Source organism: Neopelma chrysocephalum, unplaced genomic scaffold (assembly GCF_003984885.1).
Source record: "Neopelma chrysocephalum unplaced genomic scaffold, ASM398488v2 Primary Assembly neopelma1_26, whole genome shotgun sequence".
NCBI lineage: Eukaryota > Metazoa > Chordata > Aves > Passeriformes > Pipridae > Neopelma > Neopelma chrysocephalum.
The window spans coordinates 3,298,185-3,325,358 of NW_020897695.1; the positions used below are offsets into that span (position 1 = coordinate 3,298,185).

The 27,174-nt window shown below is 37.8% G+C and overlaps 1 protein-coding gene across 3 annotated transcripts in view; it reads right to left on the bottom strand.

Annotated features, from left to right (window-relative positions):
* RFTN1 (raftlin, lipid raft linker 1) overlaps positions 1 to 27,174 on the bottom strand; it is a 99,349-nt gene that overhangs the window by 46,990 nt on the left and 25,185 nt on the right. For all 3 annotated transcript variants that reach the window (XM_027675346.1, XM_027675344.1, XM_027675345.1), the window contains exons 3-4: positions 11,525 to 11,711; positions 1,148 to 1,256 (exon numbers count right to left, since the gene is read on the bottom strand). In XM_027675346.1, the coding sequence (XP_027531147.1) occupies positions 1,148 to 1,256; positions 11,525 to 11,711 (296 nt within the window). The remainder of the gene's footprint in view (positions 1 to 1,147; positions 1,257 to 11,524; positions 11,712 to 27,174) is intronic.

Below are 27,174 nucleotides of genomic sequence, written 5' to 3' on the forward strand. Positions count from 1 at the left end.
CAACAACTACACTAGTTTTGCCTAAGTGTAAATATATTGAAATAATCCAAGATAACATCAGAATTGTAGCGCAGTAATGCAGTTAAACCTGAAGCAAAATTCAGACTCAAACTTTTGAATGTTATTAAGCGTTCAGAAAGCTTCAGTTTGTTCTGATACCAAAATCTATATATCTTTAAGTTTGACAATGATGATCAGATAGTTATAGCTGTATTTTAATCTAGTTTTTACAATTCATAGTAAAAAGGAAAGATTGAATGAGTGTAGTCTATCAAGCTGAGTCACCATCAAGATCATACAGCCTGTACTGAAATTTACTCCACAAAATTTTCTTAACTATTATCACTGCAAGATGAAATAAAAGTAGGGGAGTATGCCTGTTTACTATTCTTACGCCCCACGGCTAAGTAAATATAGTTCTCAATGCTAGTTTATATAAAGTGCAACAGGACACAACAGATGCTGCAAAATTTGAAACATGCACAATGAATCTGTCTTCATTAAAATGGACATAACCTGCTAATTTCCAATCTGGCAGAATATTATAGTGTCAAAAATAATTTTAAAAAGAAGGCAACAAATAAAGAATTGCAGTGTTCTCTTCAAATTCACCAGTATATATAATAGCTAATTGAAAGCAACACTATTCTGGATGACAAAAGGATTTAGGTTACCAGTACCATCTCTAAATGCTCATCATGTAATACTGAACCAAAACTTAAATAATCTGGGAGTTTCCAGGAGGTAATAGGCCTTTTATGTAAAGTACTATCCAACAGGCTATTTTGACACTAAAATGGAAACTATATATATTGTTTCAACATAAAACATTGTGCATTATAGGATCATCTTCTACACTGGTAACTTAATCGATATCATCCATATATGATAGATAGGTCACTCTCCTGTGACACTACAAATAATTTTCTCATAATAACATGATCAAACTTATTTTTGTCAATAAGTATAACTGCCCTTCAGCTACTTAAAATTATAAAATACCAAATTCTAGTGCAGTGTTTCAGCTGGACAAAGTGTATACATATCCCTAACTGTCAAACTGACAGGACTAGAAACAGTAATTATAGTGCAAATAAAAGCATACTGTGTTTTGGGGTTTGCCCCCCCGCTTTCTTTTTTTACTTACTTTTTTAATAAAATCAGGTATCTCCTTTTTCTCTGAAAGGTGGTTAAAAGAGGAGCAGCATTCTACCTCCAAGACATATCCTTCACTACTGACGTCACCTTTTGGAGACCTAAAGAGGCAGACAGAAAAAAAAGAATCACTTTCTGTTGTTAAGACTGGATACCCAGATATCCCATTTACAAATATTTCTCCTGGAGACCTAACCTTCACACAAAACTTTGGTTCCAATACATTGACCGCACCGAGTTCAATACAGTTCTGACAAGTCTCATCTACTCGGTAGGGGAAGAAATCACATCATCAGGACTGCAGAAGACAGAATGCTTCAGGGACTTCCAAATTTCTTTATCTATCCAAGAAACACTTTGTCAGCCTGGCACCTATGGTCAACACCAAGGAGTTGCACAGGTGATATAACTCAGAATACACAGAAAGAAAGTTCCAATGCAATGGGCTGGCAGATGCTTTGGGCTGCACAGGGCAGCCTGATATAAGATGTGTTTCACAGACAGCAATTAAAAGAAATCCCTTCTCTTATCTAGCAGCATTCCAAGTCAACATTTAAAAAATCAGTGCGTAATCAAAGTAGTTTATCCTTCAGTCTTTCCTTATGCTCTGTTGTTGAGACATTTAAAGCAGTGTTAGAAATCCCTCCTCTTTCAGAAGACACTAACTCCTAAAAAAATTCAAAGCGTATGGCATTTGCTGTATACATTGCTGAACAAAGCAGCACTATGGAGACATGGTATCAGTCAAAATATGCCAAGGGCAAGTTTGGAAGTTCTTGAGAAAGTCTGCAGGCATGGACTGCAAAGAAGTGCTACTGAGTGCACTTTTCGCCTCCTCTGACCTCTCATGAAAGGATACACCTGATCAATAAAGGATAACTAAGGAATCACACGTTTCCTCAGTTCTTTAGGAGAACACATTGAAGAATGCACAAAAACAAAGGCTAGCCTGTAATTCTTGGGAATAGTAACAAAGTAGTTATCTAACACCCCATACGGAGAATCAAAAGAGTTAGTTTGAAGTAAAGAACTAATCGTGACCAGCAGTTGTCTGATGCACTGGGTACCTACAGGACAGGAAGAAAGGTACAGAAGTTTGAACTGAGAGTGTTAAGGAAGCAGCAAAACAACAAAACAAGGACTTTGCAGACTTGCCATGTTTGCAAAAGCAAGTCTGTGCAAAAGCCCTGTTCTGGGGATCGAGATTGTGGGACACGTAAAACATGCTTCAGCTACAGATGGTCCCAGGGGCTTTCCCGAGATGCTAACAGTTCCCCGGAGCCATGAGATGCGTAGGCTGCTGACTGCAAACTGGCAGCGTGTTTCCTAGGCAATACTGCAGACATTTTCTGAAGTATCACATGACATTGTATTTTGTATTTGATCCTCCCCCTTTCACACAAGCTACACTCTTATTTCATTTCTCTCATCTCACTTACATGTGGGACAGGTGGTACCTGACTGTGCATTGTTTGGTTACACTGAAGTCCTTTTCCCATTAGTTTTTCTCCTCTTTTCTAGGTTTTTCTTATAACCTCTGGTTCCATGATTCTGGAAAAAAATTCTAACAAATCACCGGTGTCCATGAAAACTCTCCAAACATCATCCAAACATAGGACTTACAGAAGTCATTACTGCGGGACTAGAAGTATTCCACCCCTACTCCTCTGTAACAGGCACACATGAATTAACTTAAGCAGTCGGAACAACTTTATCAAGAAAATAAAAAATCATTCTGTGAGGGGCAACATGTGTACTGCAGACAACCATTGCGCAGATTTTTCCCCACAGATGAATTCAGTAAATTCAAGGACATAAAAATAAATTTTAGAAAGTCTCCCTGCTAGAGTACTTACTATTATACCTACATTTCTATTTTTTTTTAAATCTGAATATGTCCAACTGGAATTGTAGCCCTGATGTTATGTAGCCATGTTCCAGATAGAAATAATACAAACTAGGGCTCTCTAATGCCCAAGCGATCAATAAACCATCAGAATTGCCACTCGATAGTGCAATGTGAAGTCCACACAACATCAAATGGAGCAAACACAATTCTCCAGTGCTTCAGCTGTTGTATCATTACAAACCAGAAGTGGATTACCAGGAACAGGCAGCAAGGAATCAAGCCCTTTCTAGACAACCAATTCCCTTTTGGGGGGTCAACTGCAAAACTCTACAAATGTGAGGAACAAACATCTCTGCTATTGTCCTCACTGGGATAAACCACTGTACTCATCACAGCTCCCTTTCAGCCTGGCTGAGGAAGCCATACTCCCAGAGTATACATACCAGAGACTTTGAAATACTGTCGCTCAAACTCAAAGTTAAGGTATCAAATCCCAGAAATTAAGCATGCACCATGCTACTTCTGTGCACACTCTTTTGACAAAGTCTGTTCCTTATAGAGTGATCAACTCTAGCACTACTGTAAATACTTGCTGAAACACACATGAAAACTTGCTATTTTAATTACTCTGAAAGAATGAGAAAGATTGTATTTTCATTTTAAACCCACTGGCTACCTGTAAAAATAAATTCGTTTCAACCTATATTGATGAGGTTTATATACAGGTATAAGGATTCCTCTCCTCTCCCATAACAGCTCCCTGGGCTATGATTGTGTGAACTTTTTGAGGACCTGCTTCTAACCTCTTTGAAAGGAGTAAGAGTTATCTGAGATGCAGATTATAGCCATAAAAATATAGTTCTTACTACAACTGCTTTAAAATGTCCTGTTTATTTTAACTCCTTTAAGAAGCACTTACTTTGAAATACACTTGCTGCTTGGAAATATTTAAGTGAATAGGAGACAGTGAATTCCTCCTCTAAGACTCTGAGGGCTACCTCTGCACTAGGGCTCATAAAGAAACTGCATCAAATACCATTGTACTCTGTTAAGAACATTATTTTATGGAACACACTTAACAGATTCTACTAAAGGCCGTAAAATCCTAAGTTAAAATCTTCCAACAGAAGTACCCTATATTACCAAGAAATATTTTTCCATGCTTTCAAGTAAATTATGTCCATATATCTTAAAAGTACGTCTTTGTCTATACTGGTAGTTTTTACCTTTTTAGGAAAACTTTAAAAGTCTGCTATTCTGTCAAAAACAAACATAGCTTCTCATGCGAAAATAATAAATATCTGTGGATATTTATGTGGTCACAGACCACAAAAATAATTTTCTGAGCAAATCTAGGTGGGCAAGAAATTATTTCCAGTCTCTATGCAATAAACAATGCATTTCATACATGTATCATGAAGTATTTCATAGATACCATAAAAGTCTCACATTGAACTCTTTGAATATTATTAGTATAGCCATAAGGAAGTAGCTAAATATAGGTACAGGTAAATTCTATACTGAACAGAAATTAATATAGTTTTGTGTTTATAATTTAATGGGACTACTTTTAGGATCACTTTCCTTAGAGATTATGAATTACGATCCCCAAAATATGCACACCTATCAAGATCCCAGGCAACATGGAAAAAGTCCAAAGAGTACAGTTCTGTGCACTTGCATTCCTCTGCTCTGTTTTGAAGAAGAAGAATTGATGTAAATCATTTGAGAACTAACCCAATAATTCATACTCTGGAATCTCTTACCAGTTTTATAGCACAGGATGTTACTGGGAGTCCAACGTACAAAATATTTTAAAATAAAAGTAATGAGTTTAAAGTTGATTTCCACTTTCCTATAATAAAATATTTCTCAACAGAAGGTGAAAGAGAAATGCTGAGATAAGTTTAGTCAAAAAAATGTGTAAGCCCCAACAAGAAAGATCTTCCTTTTCTTCTGGATGCAGAGTCAGAAATTTCTTCCTTTTCTTTTCCTTCTCCCAAGTTGGAAGATTGAACCTTCCTCCCTTCATTGCCTGCAAACATTCAGGGGTTTTTATTATTTTTATCACTCCAATTAAAATTAAAAAATCGCTGGGTTAATTAAAAATGGCCCAGTCCTGAAAGAAGCACATCTGGATACACTCATGCTGTACTCTTCTTAGAAGCCAAGATGACTGGAGAAGCTGGTACATCCCGACTAATTACAATGCCCTGTACTCACTCTAATACATTTTGTGATACCTGAAAGGGAACAGAAGGGACAGTGTGAACAATGCCAGCACTTGCCCTGCAGTGAGGAAGGGGAGTCTCCTGACCACTGCCCCCAGAGAGGCTAACCACTAGTTAGCCATGGAGATTTACAGAAAATTTCATTGTTACTTGTATACCCTAGGCTTTCATTTGTTTTTCTTCCTTTGTTATATACCTCGTTGTTTGTTTATCTTTATCCATTTTCCTGAAAAAGGATTTTTCTGTCACTGCAGGTATCCTCAGTGACCACCATGGACAACCTTAACCAGGGGATGGCAAAGTGCTGAGAGGAAATTTCAGTCTACCTGATACTGAGCAGAGGGACAACATTCACAGGCCTGGCAGGGTCGGGGTAAAGGGTACCCTCAAATGCTACCAGTACAGCTGAGGACCACAGGCTTACAAGCAGTGTCATCCTGAATTCTAAATAGCACCTCTAGTGCCACTAAAGAAGAAGAAAATACATATAATAAATATGATTTCCCCTTATAATTGGAAGTTCTTGGGCCAAAAATATTTTACGACGGTTGTTGCAGTAGGCTGTCATTTCCTGCACAGCTGTTTGTTGTTAAGCACCATTTCATGGTAGATAAACCATAACCAGCTGTGGCGCACCAGTAACTTACACAGTAACTATTAAAGCTGACAACTCAATGTCTGTTACAAACTGGATTTCCAATCCTTTTCAGACACAAGAAGGAATTGAGGAAGCCAACATTTGGTCCTAATCTTCCTGAAGTTCCCCATGCCCATGAATTTGGCAAGCTGAAACACACTTGTAAACTGCACAGACACTCTAAAATAACTATTTGATTAAGATGATGCTGGGAATGTAAGTGCAGTTTTGAGATTTTCCACTACACAGGAAGAGCTCTACAGTTCAAAATAAAAGTGTACATTCATAACAAACTGATCTACATTACAAAAAAAATAAAACCACACCAAAGTGATTAACGTGAGCAGCTGGTGTCTGTACGATTCCAGGTTAAAAATCTAGGAAAGCTAGAATATCTGAAAACCAAGAAAGCAGCAACTAAAAATCCATAGGTTTTATGATACCCACACAACAAATACACAAACACCAAAAAAAAAAAAAATTATTTTTATAAAAATAAAGCAGGTATATTGTACCATGACAGCCTCAACTCTAACCCATGTGACAGTGTTTTAACTTTATTATCAAAACATTTTCTTTACTAGAAATTTTCTTATATAGGAAACCTTATTACTGGAATATGTATTATTAGTTAGTAAAATTTATAAACATTTTTTTATTGACAGCATATAGAGTTTCTTGAGAAAAGTTTGGGCACATATGGATACATAGGCATCTTTACCGTGCAGTGTTTATGATTTTGAGAACACAGATGAAAGAACATTTATTTTGGGTCAACGTTAAAAGTTATTGTGAGGAAATATGTATTTCTTTGAACTTGTAACAAATAGCAAGCTTTCAAAACTCAAGTCATTGTCCTTTGAGCTAAAGGAAGATATCTGTTGACTCTTGGGTATGGAATAAATATTATCTTTTCGCTTAAGTTGAAATCAGCCTGCTGAGAGCAACAACACACTGTATTTGCACACAAACTTGTTTGATCCTAATGCTCACGAAGACAAATTCAGACGTTTCTCATCTTCAGGCTTAAATCCTACATGAAAACCAAATAGATACACACACGCACATATGCATTTACATTTGAATTAAAAATATATTGTACCAATGCAAAGTACCTACTTTCACCAAAGCGAAAACACCAAAGTGAAATACCAGCAAAACCAAGAAACCGTAAAAATCTTGGTTTACTATTAAACTTTCGAACTCAGTCTGTCAAATTCCTTTGCAGATAAAAAGAATTCTTGTTAGCCAAGTGATGAAAGTTTGCATTACAGGATTAATGGATATAGGGAAATTACAGAAATAGAATCGGAATCATCTCATCAAGTCAACCTCTGCAACACCTGACACCTCATTATTTTCAGACAGGGAAAACAGCTGCAAAGCTGTTTGAGGTAAACATACAAATTTAAAACATTTAGAACATTTAGAAACTCTAAAACAATTATTCTTAAATCAAACTACTTAATCTACTTCTGCACAGCACTGTTTCCCTGCTGATTGCTTTCCTGACTGGAGGCAAAACCTGTAGATGGCATGTCCTAAGACACAGGTTGAACAATGGAGATAAATTCTTTGGAATTCAATTTATATCCCTTGCTTCTCTACTGAGGTGAGATGGAGCATCTGCAAACATGTCAAAACTACTGTAAGCAGACAGTTTATGAGCCCAGACTATGTATCTTTCCTCATGAGAGAGAACGGAGCTTATTTTCCAGTACACAGTATTTAGAAAGGGACATTAAAACATTTTAACTGACATTGAATTTTGAAACTTAAAGATACCAGGCAGGGGTATCACACTAGGGGAAGCTGGGAACAAATTTCAGCAGCTTTGTGCTATGGTTTTGTTATGGTTTTGTTCAGGGACTGACTTTGAGATTTCTCTGCAGGAACAGGTTACCTGCCACAGCCACAGGCTGTCCAAAATAGTACCGTGCACAAGACACCCACACTGAGACTGTCATATCAAAAACCAGTGAGCATGGTAATAAAAGGGAAGGAAAAAAAGGTTACTACACACACAAAGAACAAACGATCTCTGTTCTTAGGGGGAACATAAGCAACATACATGTTACTGTCCTTATCTTGGTTAGCCAGAACCTCCCAAATACACCGACCGTCCCCTGACCCTTCCACCAGCAGAGACACGCTGTCACATGTTCACACTCTCCAGGGTACCACCTTATATTCCTTTTCCTGAGATTCTTGTCTTCAAGTATAAATCAGTGTGAATCTACTTTTCTCAAGTGGAATCAACGTGAACCAGCAGGGCATGGCCTATACTTCATACCTGGAGCCTAAATTCAGAAAAAAAAACCCTGTAAAAACCTGGGCTTGAAGATTTTTCTCTGCATAATTTATACGAGATGTTTTCTCCAAGAAACCCAAGTATTTCAGAACTCAGCACAGACAGTAAAACAGACAACTGCTTTTTAAAGATCTGTCCTTTACTGTCACATTTTCCCTAACATTTCCAAGGGGCAATCCTTGGTTTTCAACAGGTACAGCTTCCATATATGTTAGGAATGTGTTTCCTCAAATGTCCTACAGCAGGAATGACTCCTACTTATTTATTTACCAGAAATGATTACATAGCCAACATAACACAGCCACAGAGGTACCAGTACAGATTAAACAGAAAACTCCCGAAGTGACTTTAAAAGTCACCTTAACATACAATGACATTGCAAATTCACACTATTTTGAAACTACATGACAATAGGACAGTGGCAAAATAGGATAAATAACACTAACAGGTACTTTTTCCATGAGTTCTAATGTGCAACACACCTCAGCACTACCTTTTCCATTTTATTCTTGAACAAATTCAGGCACTGCACAACTCAGTGACTGCAGCAGTATGGAGTTCCTGATGCACATCATCTGTTGCAGCTAGTATAGACTCTTCCTAGGCAGAGGTATAAAACTAAGTCCTCAAAGTGTAAGTTAACAGTATTAATTTTAAAACATAAAACTGACATAGAAGGGTGCAACAATGACTGACGAATAATTCAAATGTTCAGTTCTGTCTCTGTATACATAGAACACTACTGTATCAAAAAGGCACTCATACAACAATTTCATTTCTGTTTTGTTCAGGCAACAAAAATAGGAAAGGTGGAAAACCACATCTGGTATCTGACAGACAACAGACAGATGAAGCATACAGTGTTGGAGCCATCTGTGTTGAAACACCTGCAGTAAAAAAGGAGCTACAGCCTCAGGTGTTTTGCAGAAAGTGCCCAGGAAGCCTGAAGTTGGCCCCACATCAATGTACAGAGTTTTTTATGACTCCTTGACTCACTCCCCAAAAACATCATACCACCAAGGGGACCACTGTGTACCTCACAGCAGAAATGATGTTACCAGTGATCCTATAGCTGTGGCTGAACTACTTGTACTCCTAAAATCCTATGACAGATATAAACACTCATGTGATCAACAACTATCCTAAGCAGACCTAACTTCTACCCAAGAATTCAACTGTTTTATACAGAGACAGCCTAGAGATGACAAGACACCTGATAGTCCCCAGTGGAAAAAAACGTAATTTAATCATTATCAGCAGTGTGATGAGAAAGGTTAATTAAAAAAATTAACAGTATGTCTTTTTGTTTCATACTGTCACATTTTTTCTCCCTGGCTGCCTGTGGACTGACATGAACTCATGGTTCAAATACATCAGGTCTCTATGCAGGCCACACAGGGATCAGATCTGAAATCTATGCAACACCCATCCCTCTTCATTGCACCCGGCAATGCAAACATTTATTGTACCTACACACTAAGGAAGTAGCTTCTCCCATACTCTTAGCCAAATTCAAGAATGTTTAAGCTACATAGAACACCAAACTGATGTTACTTCCCTTTCTGGTACTTGTCTGTTTTTTTCCTGCTTTGCCAAGTCTCTTCCACTTCCCTAGGCAGTCAGAAATGACAGATAAGAGAATGCAAAGAAACAGAGTGCAAATGCAAAAGGAAATATAATTCGTTCAAGACTCTCTACTGGTTTCAATTTTGCACAGTCATTTACAGCTGTCTAAAGCGTATGAACCACTGGCACCCAAGTGAGTGAGGAGGCAATTAAGATTTTGTACTCTTTCACAGTCGTTCTGCACAGATGCAAACTACTGGATACAGTATGAGACAGGAGAGACACACAGAGCACTCTGGCTTGAAGACTGTATTGCTCCATTGGGAAGGATGCTTCTCTTCTCTGATATGTCTTCAGAGCTCAGACCTGGAAGATGCTGAAACCTTGGACCCCAATCCAACAGAAGTCCTTAAGTGATTGCTTAACATTGCAAACATGTGCATGTAAATACTTTCGTTACTTCCTGGAAGGCATTTTGTAGGCAGAGAAAGTAAGGCCCCAAAACCAGGAAAGCTCAGTCCACTGTTCAGCCAAACATTCTACATTTTGACCATAAAACTGGAAACCCTTTAAACGATAATATCAGGCAAGCCAGCATGAAGTTCTGTATTAATAAAATCAAAATCAAGTCAACGTGAATTGAGAATTATTTTAGAAGCTCAGATTGCCTGTGACACCTAGTGCCTACACATATTTGTTAATAGAACAAAAAACTTTGTCCCTGGGTCAGAGACTGAAGTTTAACACTGTCCACTACCAACTGGCTACCAGGCTGTAGCAAACTGAATGGTGAATGGTTTAGTTTTTAAAGAGATGTCTAAAACAGCTACATCCTTTCTTAAAGCATCAGCACAAAGAGCAGGACTAAGATGGGCAGAGGGAGGTTTAATTATCCCCAAGCCTTCAGTATTTGTCATTCTAAGAAGGGGTGGACTGGGGAATGCAATTAATGTAGGGAAACTACAGAGAATGGCTGCAACAACACAGGTAGCTGCAGAATTGTGGGTGGTCAGATAACATTAAATCAGATTTTAAATAATTAAGTAAAAATCCCATGTTTAAAAATATTCACATTTTAATTTCTTCTGGGACATTTAGCAGCACATTCTATTGATTTTTTAAAATCACATTAAATCATAAAAGAACAGAATTCCTGTTTCTTTATTCATCTTCAGACTTTGATTGTGTAAAATATTCTTAATACATTTTAAGAAACTGAACAAAGCAGGAGAGCAATCTTTTTATTTGATGAGTTCACACTGACTGAAAATGTAAAAAAAACGTGTAAAAGAAATATAAAAGAAATTGCTTAGAGGAAAGAAAGGCCTGAAGTCTACAAATAAATTTGAGAAGTGTGCATTAGTACTATAGTTCTCAAATTAATTGCATTAACTGTAACTGTTTAAACACAAAATATGCCTTTTTTAAGCAAACATTTCTTCTGTCTTAATCTAATAAATTCTTAAAGGGTACCAACGAGACCATCCTCACAAATTGTCAGGCATAGGGCTTGTTTGTTTGCCTCTCATGACAACACATCCCAAAATATAGAGCATATTTCAACTTGTTATTCTCTGAGTCGTCTGCCAAACTGCAGACGAATTGTAAACATGGAGAACATGTTAAGCCTATTCAAGCCCACCAAAAAAAAAAAAAAAAAGAAAAAATAATCATGTCTTGCACAGTAAACTCTGCTATAATTTCCTGATGTAGGTCAAAACTCAGCGGGAAATCACATTGTCTATTTTTATCCCAGTTCACTGGAACTGCTTTACCTTTCTGTTTTCTTGATAAGCACAGCCCTGAAGATTTGTTCCTGGGGAGTTTTCTCTTTTTCATCAGTTGGTTGCACAAAAGGGTGGACAGCAGCCAAGACAAAGCCCTGCTGGTACAATTCTTGCAGCTGAGCTGGAAGATCACACAAGGAGGAGAGCTTGATTGCAGATGATCCTGGCAGCTCAGCTGGAAACAAAAAGAAATTGGTCAATAATCCTACACTGGACTATCATGTATTTTAAAATCCAGGCTCTTCAGAGTCAAGCAAGCTTCACACTGATCTACAATATTAACACCAAAAGCGACCTTTCCTGACTCCGATTTTGTATTTCAGATTTTAGGCAGGCTGTCTTGGCGAAGGACTTGTATTACACAAGAGACTGGTGCAATTAAACAGATACATTAAAATGTCAAATTCACTACATAGTCTGGCAGAGATGAAATGAAGAATTTAATAAAAACAAGGCAGTTGGTCAAAAGATATTTTAAGTTTTAGTAGCAGTCATAGCAGTGCAAGTAGAGGAGAGTGAGTCAAAAATACGAAACGAGAAAAAAGACAGCGAAGGTAGAACATATCAAATTCAAAAGCAATAAAGAGAAGCATCCATCTACGCAAAATTTGTATTATCAGACTAATAGATCACTGATGCAAAATGCTGACGAGACCAAGTGTCTGCCAATATGTCTGAAGACCACTTTGTAGCTATATTTATAATAGGAACGCTAAGAGTAATGCATACCTACAGCGATGAGAAACCTTTTAGAATAGACACTAAACCTTATACCTCAGGGTTTAAGGAAACCTCTACGAGGATGAGACACAGTATATGAAAATAATCCTTTTCCAATCTGCTTACTGTAGGGTTTTATGCCTAGCTCTGAAGTATTTGATGCTGACTCCTGTCAGATACTCGACATACACACAGATACTTCAGCAATTGGAATCTTGTGGGCTTCAAAATAAAATCCCATAAATCACCTAAAACATCTTTCTATTCTCCTCCTCTCTATGTCAGTAATTCTTCATATGTTTTTCATATCTTGTGTGAAAAGGCATCTTTCTTTCCTGACCTTTGCCTCTTCATTTCCATCTCTCTTGGAGGATATTTATTATTTTATCCATAAACCATGTGAGAGCATATAGGGTGGTGAGATGTTCCTCCCTTCCCACTGAAAGGGGAAGGGATGTTGCAACAAACACGACAGGGGTTCCCAGAACCTTGCAGGCCTTCACTAAAAAAAACAGCACTGGAGAATAGTTTGTATGAAAGACACCAGCGATGCAAAATAAGGTTTCATTGTACTGCTTTTTTCATCACACCATGTGGCTACTATTTATGAATAATTTAAGAGGTTATCAAAAAACTAATAAATATTCAAACCAAATGATACAGAGGAATAATTTAAATAATAATAGAATAGATATGCTTGGTATGTTTTTTTCTTCATATAAGACCACGTTCCAGAAGAGGATAATGGAACTTTTTGACCAGAAGTTTAAGATGCAGAATTTTTATTATTTTTGCAAATAAAATGAGATTCAAGCTACGTGTACATTGACAGACAATAGGGCTCTACCTTCTACAACAGCATACAAATCACTTCAGAGTCATAAAAAGAGATGGCACAATGAATAATGCATAATAATAAAACCAACTGTTACTTACTGGACCCTACTGGGGATCAAAATGGGGAAACCCAGAGGTTAGAACTCCATTTGCCCTCCTGTGGCTCAGAGACTCCAAATATTTTTGACTACACTGCAAATAATTCAATTAATTAAAAAATACAAAAATCAGAATACCTTTCTAAATGAGGGGTTTACTTGAATACAATGGAATGACTAAACACTACTCAGTAATGTTAATTCTGGTAATAGTGCTCCAATTTTTAACAATCATCTATGAAAACTGATGCTTGCCTTGCATATGTACATAGTATCAGGATTCTTCTGAGGATACATTGATAAAATTAGTAGAAAGTCTAGTCATTAACACGGGAGAGTGATTGCTTCCTCCTAAAAGCTAAACATGAGCGGAAAGTGTGAAAATGCATGTAATTGGAGCCTTGGGATGTAACTTGATTAAAAAAGAAAAGTAATAGAAAATAAGAAATGGGTGGGATCATCCAGCTGGTTCATCCTATTACCTAGAGGCAGGATCAGTCCTAGTTTAGCTATTTCTCGCAGTTTTTCTCATCTATTTTTAAAAACGTTTAGTAATGGAGGTTCCACAAGCCCCATAAGTCATGTTTCAGCGCTTCTCTATTCTAACTACTCCAAACTTTGTCCTAGCACCTGGCCTAAATTTCCCTCTCTGAAATTGAAGATTGCTACTTCCCCACTAGAGTATTTCTTTTCTGCAGTAGCATTTTATAATTCCTAAAACCTGTCATGCCTTAATCTTACTTTCTTTAGACTGTATAAACTTGGTCCTTTCAATGTTCTTGTTCCCTTGTGTTTTCGGTATTTCTAAATCATTTTGATGGTTTTCTCCTCATTCTCTTAAATTGGTCCACATTTTTCTTCGAGTATAGTATGTGAGCTTCACCACAGTGATCCAGTATAAGTCTCATCACTGCTTCATAGCACAGAAAAGCTCTTTAACATTTATTACATCTCAGATTACATCACTGAGGGGGGGGAAGGAAATTATTTTCCCCACAACTAACAGTGGCCAAACATCCCAGCCCTTGGTGAATTTTGGTTTTTTTCTTTCAGTTTTCAAGGGCCATTCTGGATTCTGATTTCTAGTGCAAACAGTACTTTTCAGGTTGGCAAAACTCAATAACACACTCAGCAGTCTATTGCCAGAATAATTAATTCAAATTATGAATTTTAACAGACTCTGAACAGAACTATTTTAAGCTTTACAGTTAATATATCTTTATGGGTTGATGCCAAACTATTGCTAATTTCTCCTTGGACTAGAGATCCTTCGGAGAGAAAAGACAGTTCCTGTTACACAGCTGATGCCCACAAAGCCTACATGAATTTCCTGAGTCTACAGACCTGTGCCGTGCATTCTTCTTATTCTACGACTGGTTTGTGTGATGCAGATTCCTCCCCAGAAATCACTGCTACTCATCATCCCCATGTCATTTTATAAGTAAGATATTTCTTTCAGTATCTTTCTAGGCATTAAGTTGGGCTAACAATCATACAATTCTCTTTAAAGGTAGGTTAAAAAAGGACATCACACTTTCCCAGAGTTGCATTCATCCTTCAACATTCTTTAGTCTAAATGGTAAGATTTCAATTATTTCTTCAGCTAATTCCTCTAAAGTCCATACCTATAAGTTCAACCTACTTGAAAACACCTCATTTATGAAATCAGTTTTCAGTCTAATTTTTCCTTACTTTAACTTAGAAAAATGCTAACATTTTCAGAAAACCTTACACAACCTCCAGTAAAAAACATTGAAACATTTGGTTTAGTTCTTAAAGAGAATTCTAATCATGCCACTTTGGGAAGTAAAAGGAAAGTGAAAATTGTGTACAACAGGGACTTGTGTAAGGTAAAAGAGCAAATGAAATACTAAATAAAAACTTGTATAACTCCACTGCTTATAAGCCTCTATTTTGCCAAAAGATAATGCTGACTTCTTTCAGCAGCCTTCTTGCTGTTCTTGAACCACAGTTAGCTCACAGTTTTACATTCTGGTCCATGTTTCCCTATTTATTGTTGCACTTCACATCTTGACCTCAAAAGATTCCTTTGTTTATCTTGTCTACATCTAGATGAGCGTGTAAGAAACTTGTAAATGACAGAGGCAGTGTTTTCTATTTTGGCTAAGGCTGAAAGTGGAAATAGTAGTGCTTGCTGCTTCTGGAACTGATTACCAGGCAAATTAGTTTGTTGCCTGACTGATAATTGAAGCTGAAAACACTTCCAGCAATGCTCAGGTACATACAGAAAACTACAACTTAAGAGATCCTTCAAAAAGAAACAAAGTTTGTGTTATACAACCGATATCCGTAAGGTGACTTTCCTGGGTCTAGGGACTTGTGTATTCTTTGCTGCTAATGGAAAAACCTGACGAAACACTCACACTGTCCTCATCTTAACACAGAAAAATCAATAAAAGGAGTGAGTTTCCATAAAAATTTACAGGTTGTGTCATGTATATATGAAAGGGGTCATCTCTGCTCCAAAAAGCAATTTATGGGAAACAGAGAAAGGAGGCACAGTCTACCACAGGGATCCTGAGGGACTGAGAGCAGGCTGAGAAATATGATTGGGGTGACAGGCATTGAAGAGAACTTGTTCCTCCTGTGTTAAAGAAGCTCCTCTTTCCCTCCCAATGGATCATCCAGGGCTCCTCCCACAGAAATCAAACAGCCACTGACCAGCCTCGAACTGAAGCATCTCATATGACCTCTGACAATTGCGCTACAGTCCATGCTAAAGAGGTAGATGGACCCCAATCAGATATTAAGAGAAAAGACAATTACAGCAACTGTCTACAAGAAGTAGGCTGATTTTTCTGCATTAAAACAACAGATCTGGGTACCTTTGAGATGCTATAAACTGACACTTTGAAGTAGAAAAGGTTTGCTATGCTTTATAAAATAATACCTGGATTCACCTATTAGCCCATGCTTAGTGACAACAATCAAGGACAGTACCTCTTTATAAAATATATACTCAACAGAATTAGATGCTTTTAACTCTATTCTGTTTGATAAGCAGCAACTTCCTCTTCTTTATAGTTGCATTTAAGACAAAGATAAAACAAACTTGTTTTTTAATTTCCTTTTAGTTGAATGATAGCTATGCTCCTGAAAAACTAAAATGTTAAATGCCAAAATGCCATTTATTTAATTTCTCTTTACTGAAATGGTCAAATTCAGGATCAAACTTGTGTCTTAGTTTCTCAGTGCTCTCATCCTTAATACTTTATTTAAAAGGACAAGCATACAGTTCTACTCTAAATTTCTATTATCCTGTGTATCTACTATCTTGTAAGATTTGCTCAGTTTGCTTGCTCCAACAAAACAAATTAAGTGTTGGGATTTTTTGGTCTTCATTTTTTAACATGTTTTTCTGATTAAGCTTTTAGGCTCTTATTCCAGTCACAGCTGTTAAAGGCAGAGGGAACCCTTAGTGACAGTTCACATTACACATGAAAATGTTCCACAAAAATGATGGGGACTCCTTTTAACTATTTTCTGTTCCCTTTTTAAATTTTCATGTTCATCTGCATTTTTCATGTTACTCAATGTATTAAAAAACATTAAATAAGCCTTTTTCATAGAATAAGCCTTTTTATAAAAGTGGCTTGGGTCAGAAGGGACCTTAAAAGTCATCTAGTTCCAGCCCCCCGCCTTTGCATTAAAAGAACCACAGATCAAATTGGTGTGTACCTAGATTGTACACATTCTCTGTCTATACTGGGTACAGAAGAAAGCACTTTGCCCAAGATGTGACGCGTAATGGGGTCTGAAACAAAAGGCAGACTGGCAAACTCAATGGACCCACACTATCAAGTGATGCAGCAACTCAGTTATCCGGTAGCTACATGCACATTACTCCTATTTCATAGAATCATAGAATAGTTTGGGTTGGAATGACCTTTAAAGATCACATAGTCCAGTTCCCACTGCAAGGCGCATAGACATCTTCAACTAGATCACGTTGCTCAGAGTCCCATCCTACCTGACCTACCTGACGTTTCTAGGGATGGGGCATCCACCACTGCTTTGTGAAACCTGTTCCAGTACTTCACCATCCTTGTCGTAAAAATTTCTCCCTTAAGTCCAATCTAAATCTATCTTTTTAGTTTTAAACCCTTACACCTTGTCCTGTCGCAGCAGACTCGACTCTAAAACGTTTGTCTCCATCTTTCTTATAAGCCTCCTTTCAGTACTGAAAAGTTGCAATAAGGTCATCTCAGGGCCTTCTATTCTCCAGGCTGGAAAATCCCAACTCTCTCAGTCTTTCCTCATATGAGACGTGCTCCAGCCCTGTGATCATTTTGTAGCCCTCATCTGGACCCGCTCCAACAGGTCCATGTCTGTGCTGAGGACCCCAGAGCCGGATGTGGGTGGGGTCTCTCCAGAGCAGAGTAGAGGGTCAGAATCACCTCCCTTGACCTGCTGGCCACGCTGCATTGGATGCAGCCCAGGATATGCTTGGATTTCTGGACTGTGAGGACACATTGCTGAGTCACGTGCAGTTTTTCATCCACCAGCACCCCCAAGTCCTCAGCAGGGCTGCTATCAAATCCCTTCACCCCCCACCCTGTACTGATACCTGGGACGTCCCTGACTCAAGTGTGAGACTTTGCACTTGGCCTCGTTGAACCTCATGAGGTTCACATAGGCCAACTCCTTGAGCTTGTCCTTGAGGGGCATCCCAACCCTCAGGTGTGCCAACTGCACCACTCAGCCTGGTGTCATCTGCTGAGGGTGCACTCTCTGTCATTTGACCGGGCCTAACACACATCAGTAGGCTCAGACTCTTCAGGAAATACAGTCCTAAGTGTTCTCTTTTTCAAAACACAGTTTGAGACTATTTCCCAATCCATGGTCATTCCTGTGAGCCACTCCTGTTCGAGGCACTCGTAGCCAGTGAACTATAGAGTCACTGGTACTCCTCCTCGAACCTCCTCCATCCAGCACCACAAAGACTTGCAGACCCTTCTACAAACCTACAGATGCTTCAGGTGACTCAGGGAAAGAACTTCTCCCCAGGAGAGCTTAGGGCTTACGGAGCGTTCCTCAGAAGAGGGAGGTGGCTGACAGGAGGGCCACAACGTCAACCTCAGTGCAGCTCTCCCTCTCCCCACTACAGGCTCAAAGCCACATACTCAAACTTGAGTAAGGCTCAAGTGAGCTATAAAGACGCAAACATTCAAACATGCTACACACTTAGTCACTGCTACTCACTACTTCCACCCACCTCCCCTACACAGCATGAATTTTTTGCTGCTGTCCTTCCAAAGCACCCAAATCTCCCCCCTGTACTCTGCAGAGCACATTGGAGACCACCTGAAAGACCCTGAACAGGTGTCCTGGTGTTAGCATTTACAGTCCTTAACAAATCTAGCAATGAGCATGTAAGACAAAAACAAGGTACAATCAAAATTACGGTCATACAGCAACACCATCCACTGATGCCCTGCAGGGCTTTATAACAGATCTGGCTATTTACCTCCTGCCTTTAGTGACTGCTTTGTGGAAAATAGCATTATCTTGCTCTGTTGCGCCTCACGCATCCCACCAAGGCTGTCATAATTGCATGTCTGCTGGCAGGAAACTAAATAGCAACAACTAATGGAGATAATAATGTGGGAAGATAGTATATCAATGAGCACGTGTGTGAGCAGACACATGAACCTGGCTCAAGTCCAGAAAAATTCCCATGTTTTCACACAGAGCACTTCCCAAGCACGTTTGTGACTGTTTGTAACAGCCCTGATCATTCTGCACAATTGCAAAGCAAGCACATTTCCTCTATTTAGCATGAGGATTGCTGATTCTTAATTTAACATTAATTCCCTTCCAGCAACTTTAATCTAATTTAAAGAAATCTACAGCAGACTAAGTTCTAGAAGAGCAAAACGCTGTCTTTGTATCAGGGCCAGCCAAAGAAATTTAACTAGAAAGTTTACTGTCAAAAGATGCAGTTTCACCTACATTAAAACATTTTGTAGGAACACATCAATTGCAGCAAAGTTTTTAATTTGGATAATGTTCAGAAATTTAAATAAAAGTAATGTATGCATGTTTTACATGATCAGAGTGGTTAAACAAGCACATTTTTTCCAGTGGTTCTATGAATTTCCACTTGGCTTGAAATTTTGGAATTACCTGTATTACTGGAACTGTGATTTCTTTTTGGAAGGTAGAATTGCAGTGACAGAAGGTGCACAGTCACAATTAGGATACACAGACAAACCAGTAGTGCTATAAGCAGCTTGTGCTGGCAAGCTGAACACTGACTGCTAAATGAAGGACCATCCTGTCAGGCCTCTTTTTGGTTTGCCAAAATCCCTGGGTTTCTCTGTGCAGGTCCTGAGGGTTGAACGTACCAGTACCACAGCTCCTCACAGAGAGCTGGGTGAACATCAGAATTCACCTGGAGGAAGGTGCAAGGTAACAATCTATTGTGAAGTGTTGGATTTTGTCTAATAATGCAGCACAGACTGGAAAAGATCTCCTCTCTGTACTATAAATAAGAAAGTTTTTAAGGTACTTTTCACTGACTTATTTAGCAGTTAGTTAGGAACAGCTGAAGGAATCCAGATCATCATCCTTTCCGACTATTAAGGCTTGGTAAGGCCAATTTGTTACTCCAGAGAGTAGAAAGCAAACTGTTACTTCAGTATTATTGAAACACTTATAGACTGATCCTGGGAAAAGGTTACTCCCAATCAGTGTCAATCTCTAACAAAAAAATATTAAGGCATCTGTTGCAAACTTTTCTTTTTTTGTTACAAACACTAAGGAACTCTCACATAGCACAAATAACTTGCATGGCAGAACAATGCAGTCACGTAACTCTCACTTAACTACTGTTTCCTCATTCAACCCACAAATAGTTTCTTGTCAATGACAACACCACAAACCTACCAGAGAATCAGAGCACTTTTAATGAAAATAAAGGCAAACCCACTAATAATGCAATTTAAAGAACACAAAGCAGTAAATAGATTTCTGGCAAGTTTTGTGACGAATTCCAAGTAACTGTTACCAAACTAAAACCCACCAAACAAATAGTAAAGCAGTATGACCAACATAGCAGAAAACATATGGTACTTCTGACACTATCACACAGCTTGAATTACCTGAAACACACTAATGCTAGAATTTAATGAGCTAATAGCTCAAGCTTTTGGAGTAACAACTACACAAGCTGTCTTTTTTCCTCCTGAATAGAGCTTGAGCTTACACGAGGTTCCTTAATTTCAAAGAGAGGGCAGATAGCCTTGGTGCACCACTCTTCAAGCTGTCGCCAGAGGCAAGACACTGGGTGTTAATATAACACATTGATTTTTTAGTTATGCTAAATGACATTCTCAGAGCTTTTGCTTTCAATCTTCAAGGCAAATACAATAAATGTCCCCATATAAGAAAGTAAGGATGAATATGCAGGAGTAATCACTTCTTCATAAATGAAGGATGGGCTGTTCAATAAGCTCCTAGTGTTTACTTTTAGTGAAAATGTAATAATGGAACTTAGAAATATTCAAAAGCAAAGTGCTGTATCTTAAGGAGATAGAGGGGAAAAAATCTGCAGAAAGATTGTGAAACTGCATATATACTCTTTGAAAGCATGTAAGTATATATGTGTACATATATGTATGTAAGCATACTATATTTGTGCATATATGTGTATGTGTATGTATGTGCCCATACAGATGTACACCAACATTTTTTTCTTTCCTTTAGGAAATAGCAGACACATGCATCAGTCAAACTAAGAAAGTATTAAGATAACTCACAGATGCGATGAGATTAGATGAAGTTGTCTGATCAATTGTGCTGTCTAATCTCATCGCATCTGTGAGTTATCTTGCTTGTTGTCCAGTCGAAGTTTCATTTCTGTGCCTTGCAAGCATAAGATAAATACCTAAAGAACTGCATACATTTGCCACAAACATGATGTGATTATACAGGGAGCAGTTTTATTTCTGGTGTCTCAGAAAAAAGGGAACACCCAGGCTATCACCTCCACTAAGTTAAGAGAAAATCACTAAACACATGTTTAGTTACCTAAATTAACAAGTACTTCTTAAATGACTCACAGCTTATATCCATTAGCTTGTGGGCAGAATTATGCAAAATGGACAAAATTAAGACTACCTACTCAAGGCAAAAAGGGTTAATTACTGTGCAAAAAAACAAAATAAAAGAAGCTGAAAAAGGGGAGGGACTTCTCATTTAAAGTGTGCACAGAAAAAAACAAGCAAATCCTACTATCCCTTCTGTACTTGAGCAGCTCCTTGAAATACTGGGTTTTTAATCTGTCCCTCTCTCCTGCTTGCCTGTACTTCCTAAATTGATGCAGACCAAACACAGAGACAATAAAGACAGATAATTTACATTTCATAAATTCAAGAAAACTCCAATTATGCCCAACCAAAGAGAGAAAGTGTTCAAAGTTGCAACGTTTTATTCATGCAGACTTGTTAACTGTGTAAGCTCCGAAAGACAAGAATCACATTGAGTTACACAAGAGAGAAGGAGTTAATTCTGAACTACAGGAAGGGCCAGCATGTTAATTGACGTGTATTTCCACCGCCCAAAAAAGTACTGGTTCTCTGTCCTAAAGCCTTTAGACACCAAATTAATCTTCTGATGCCAATAACTTTACCTGCCAAAGTCAAACACTGCATGCTGTTCATTTTAACAGCTTAAGAAGTAGTGAAATAGGATTTCCCATCACTACCACCACTGGTGCAGCAAGTCATGTCTCTCACAGCAAGTAGCCAGTAATCAAATACTTTAAAAGGGAGGGAAAGGGGAGCTACTCAAGGAGCTAAAAAATAGTACAACTTACTAAAGAGATCTTCTGATATCTTAGAAGTTGGTGGCATCATAAAATTTGGAGGGCTGATGCAGCTTTTCTGCTTTGACCCCTCTCTAGCTAATGTGCTTGCCATTTTTCTTAGAAGCAATACTAACACTACCAAGTTTCACAGCTAACCCTGCAGCCTACAGAATCCTTTCACTCCCTCCCTCACATACTTTTATATACGTATTTTGGTTTTTTCCTCCTGGCATAACCCTTTCCTTTTCTTTTTCCTCTCCTTCTCTCTGTTTTATGCTTCACTTCAATGTTCTTTCCATATTTCTGGCAAATTTTCCTTTGCAGATTCTGCAAAATATAACAAAGAAGTAACGCTGGTTTCTTTGCAAATTTCACAAAAAGCAAACTTGCATTGCAGTGAACAAAACACATAAAAAGCATAGATAATATCCTCAGAAGAGCAGAAAAAAATGCCTACTTTAATAAGTTTCAAGTTATGCAGAATGTATTCATTTTACAGTATACTTTGCTAGATGAGAAAAATATCCTTTGAAATGGAATTTTTAGCACTTCTTAGCTTTTCAAATCACTATATCCTATTGTTAATAAAATGCTGCATGTGCTGATTCTTTAAGGAGTTAAAAAGCAGAAAGTTCCACATATCAATCTACATATTTCCATCCAAACCAACTGAGAACAACCTCTACATTACCGTTTTTAATTCTAATCAAGCAGAGGTGAACGAAGTAGCTCACATTCATTACATGAGATTTTTTTCCATACTCAGAAGATAGTTAATAACTATAAATCTGGCTGAAGCCTAGTTTTCAAACTGAAAAATGACATGAGGATTTCAAACATTTAAGGAAAAGGGAGGCGAAGGAAGTCAACACAGTGGTAACTGTGGCTGAATACATTCACTATGATCTGATGCACGTTTTTCATGATACACTGATAATTGTGATTAAAATCAAAGACTTGATACAACTCAGACAAACAAGAAGATAAAATTGCCATCACAGTATTACAATAAAGGTGGGCTTTTTCCCCCAGTTCAATAACTGGAAATCAGATAGAACGTTTTAAAAATTTGAATTTTATAAATTCAGCCTTCAACACAAAGATCTAAATTTACTGACATATCCAATAACCTCAGGAAGAAAGGTTAAGATTTATCAAGATAGCTCTTATTCCCCAAGCCAACCTGTGCAACAGAGAACTGATAGTCTCCAGGGAAACCAAAATCCTCTTGGCAGGTCATGCCTGTATATATTTTATACATAACACTTTGCATATATACATGGAAAAGGACAGATAGCTTTAGGAATGCTTGAAGGCTTTATTCAAATGTTACCTGCTGTTTTCTGTTTCTTTTCACTTCATATCTCCAGTGTTTCACACGTATTTGCCCCTTCTAATAGGTGTTTCAGTCTTTCTTGTAAAATCTTACTTAGGATGATACTGCATGACAAGTTTGTTTGATTTTTTTTTAAAGCTAAAAAAAGATTTTTTCCAATCATGTCACCAAAGTCCATATATTGTCCTATTTCGTATGTTTTTATTTCTTGACTGCATCAACCAATAATATTCCTTTTCTTCAAAAGGGAGTGGTAGACACTAAGCACTTAATATTTTAAATTAGAATAAGTACCATAGTAACTTTCATCTTTTTATCTTTTTCCTGGCTTGAATTGTTACATTTTTTAGATAAAGAGAAGACACTTTCAAATAATATGTGTTTTTCCTTTGGAAGGTAACATAAAGTGTAACATCTCAGTGTTCTTTTTGGCCTCCATTAAAATAAACTCCCCTATTCGGACAATGTTACAATGTTTCATAAATGTCTCTTAAACTGTTTTCAGCTTTACTGGCAAAACTAAATAAATGACAAAAGCAGCCAAAAATGTAGAATACATCGTACGACTAAGCAAGCAGTGTTACTTGAAGGTATATTCTCAATTAGATTTTGGCACTATGTTTAGCTATGTTTGAAAAAGAAAGTTAGGTAAGAGAATGCTACATGATTAAATTCAGTATAAACAGAGATATTCAGAGGCAGGTAAATTAAATTCAGAGGAAAGGGCATTATAATGCATTTGGATTTTTTTTAAACACATTACCCTGTAGTGATTCTAAAATAAACACTTCTGTGGACACCTATACAAGACCCACAACACAAAACAGTTGTTAGATTATAAACAGAAACAAAACTGAGCCATCTAACTCCATCAAAATTTTCAGAAAAAAAACCAAATTTTAAAAAGGAATAAAAGCAAACTAGATCTGGCTTAGTTTCCATTTGGTAGGTCTGCCTGGGGAACTGCAATGAAAAACCAAATGCAAAACATTCTCCAAAAAGTATTTACTATTCCTCTCAGCTTTCCTGCCCGACACTTCTAATTTTTTGATGTACTGGTAACAGAACTGTATTCCTACCACTGCAAATTGTAAGAATACTTCTGTTAGGGTCTAAGAATTTCATGTTAAGAGTCTGTGTCTGTACAAAAGCAAGATTAAAATTTTACTGACACAGCAGACCTCATACCACCCTCACAAGTCTTGCCCTCAGTGCCACTGGTGAGCAGTATTTGGAGATCTCAGCTACCTCACAGCATCAAAGGGGGCAAGCCAGTTGAAACTAAAGCTTTTCTGGTATGTGCAGTAAAACATGGCTGAAGAGGAAGATCTTGTGGTCCAAATCCTTACAGTTTAAAACTGTCACAGGAAACCCACGACATGCTTAATGTGCAAAGATTTGCACGAGAACATACGAAAATACAGGGCAGCAGAAATCTCTATCAAGCAATTTCCCCAATGGTTCCTGATTAATTTGGCATATGGAAGAGCCATATATTAACCCATCTATGATTTTAGATGACCACATAAACTAAAACTAATTCCAGAAGATATAAAGCTGGACCCACCAAATGGATCAGTTACTTCGCAACAAATTAGGCAATCACATGAATTAAGCAATTGCAAAATGAGGTAAGGGAGAGTTCCAGCTATGCAAAGAAGACCTACTCTACAGTCAATACCAAGTGGTACACAAAGGTGGCTAAAGACATGATTAAAATCAGTACTAGATAAAACACTTCTTGCTGATTTTTTGCTACCTGTATCACTAGAATAGAGTCTGTTCGTAGTGCTATTCTACAAATTCCTATGCAAGTTTTTTCCATTAGCTAATGAAGAGAGATTCCCACTGACAAGGCTTTTGTTCTTCAACCTCACTGCCACAGCCTCAAATTTCTCTTTTTTTTTTTTTCTACCCACCTCTTGGATTCCTCATAATGATGAAAAACAGCGATATATGGCTACATTGGAGCAATGCACTGGCTCACTGGACAGCGAGTTGTTACCAGGGAGAGTGTGCACATCTTGGTTTTCCTTGCCTTTCCCTGATTATGGAGGTCTCTGTCTTCTGCCAGTTTCCATGAAACTAGGAGAAGCCTAATTGTCTTTAAAAATTTCTCACAAATTGCTCTGAAATTCTGCGGTTATAATTATTTGGAGGAATGAGACAGACAGACTGTGAGCCTTTTTTAACTCTCGTTTCCCTAGGAAACCAGTTCAGAAACAAAACAGAAAAATCCATCACACTACCACCTACAAACGCTCCAAAAAAAAAAATCCTTCAAAAACAAGGACCTCAAAAGAAAATCCTGCAAAAGGTATTATGGGATATTGCCTTCTGTAACACCTCTAAGAGTGTATTTAACAGTGATAAGGCTTTCACAGAATATTGAAAACGACTAGCAAGCAATAGTTCACCACTGGCACCTAAAAGCAGTATGTCACTGCCAAACACACCACATCACTTCAACTTGGCAAGAACACTTGATTGAAAGCCAAAGAGTAGTGGAAAAGGCTGTTAAAAGTTAACAAAGCACTTCCCAAAAGTACTGTTTTGTTTTTTTAAGCAAGTCTGCTAGAGCATGGGTGATGGATTTACTGAAGAAAAAAGTTTTTCTTGGCAAAAAAACCCTGCTTTTTTTGCTTAGAGCAAATTTTCCTGTCACTCCCCAGAATTTGAACTCCTACTCCCTCGTTTCAGAAAAATGTGGCCAGTTTCTGTTTTCAAATGAAGAATTCCCACACAGTAATAATGATAGCATGCAAATCCATTGTTTAACATGGGTCATGGGAAAACGGCCACAAATTCAAGCATCACTACAATGGAACAACAAAAGACAATTTATATTTTTTAATTTATTTTTTTAATTTTGCAATAAGATGGCTTTTGTTGCAATTTTGTTTGCAAAGAGCAGCAGAGTATTTCTCCAAGTGTTTATGAGAAGGCATTGTTTTATCCTTACTTCTCAGTGTTGTTCCATTAGAAAAAGTGCTTCAATGAAAACACTTATTGGAAATGAAAAGGAAAGAACCAGGGACACCTTACCTTCAAAGCTGCTAAGGAATAAGTTAATGAAATTAATATAATCTAATCCCAAAGTAGCAAGTATATGCAATAAAGATGTAACAGATGTCCTCTCCAACAGGGACAGAATTCTTTTATGATATGAAGGTGGTAATTAAAAAGCATTATGCAGACCATCTTAAGATCTAAGACTTCCCTTACCCCCTGGAAGGTTCCCTTTTGGGTTAGTGACATGAAAAACTTAATTCCATAAATGCACATTCTTACTGACTAAATAATAAAATACAGAGGCAAATAAACAGATGACTCTCAGTCCCCTTTACGAGGAACAGAAAATACCCGTTATAGGAGGCACAGTGATGTGTGACGATGCATATTCACGGTGAGCACACAACAGAACTGTTGGCTGTTACTTCTGTCAGCTCCTGCTAGCACAGGAAGAACCTCAGGGGCAAACCTGTGAAAGAACACAAAGCACAGTGCCTCTATGCCCTTGCTAAAACTGTTTTCTTACTGTTCCTAATAAAGCAACCCAAAGAGAGGTCACAAGCAACCTCACATGGCTCTAACTTCTAATCATGTGACAGCCCACGTCACTTTGAAGACACTTTCACTTCTCCCCAGTCCTAAATGGATTCTGTAAAACAGAGAACCATTTCTAAGTTCTTTTATGTCAAGAAAGGCCAGACCTGCTACTGGCTAATAATGAAATATCACTGATAAAGTAGTCTGCACCAATGTTTCTGGAAGGGTTCCCTGGAAGTATCTGTCGATGAGAAGACCAATTTTTCAC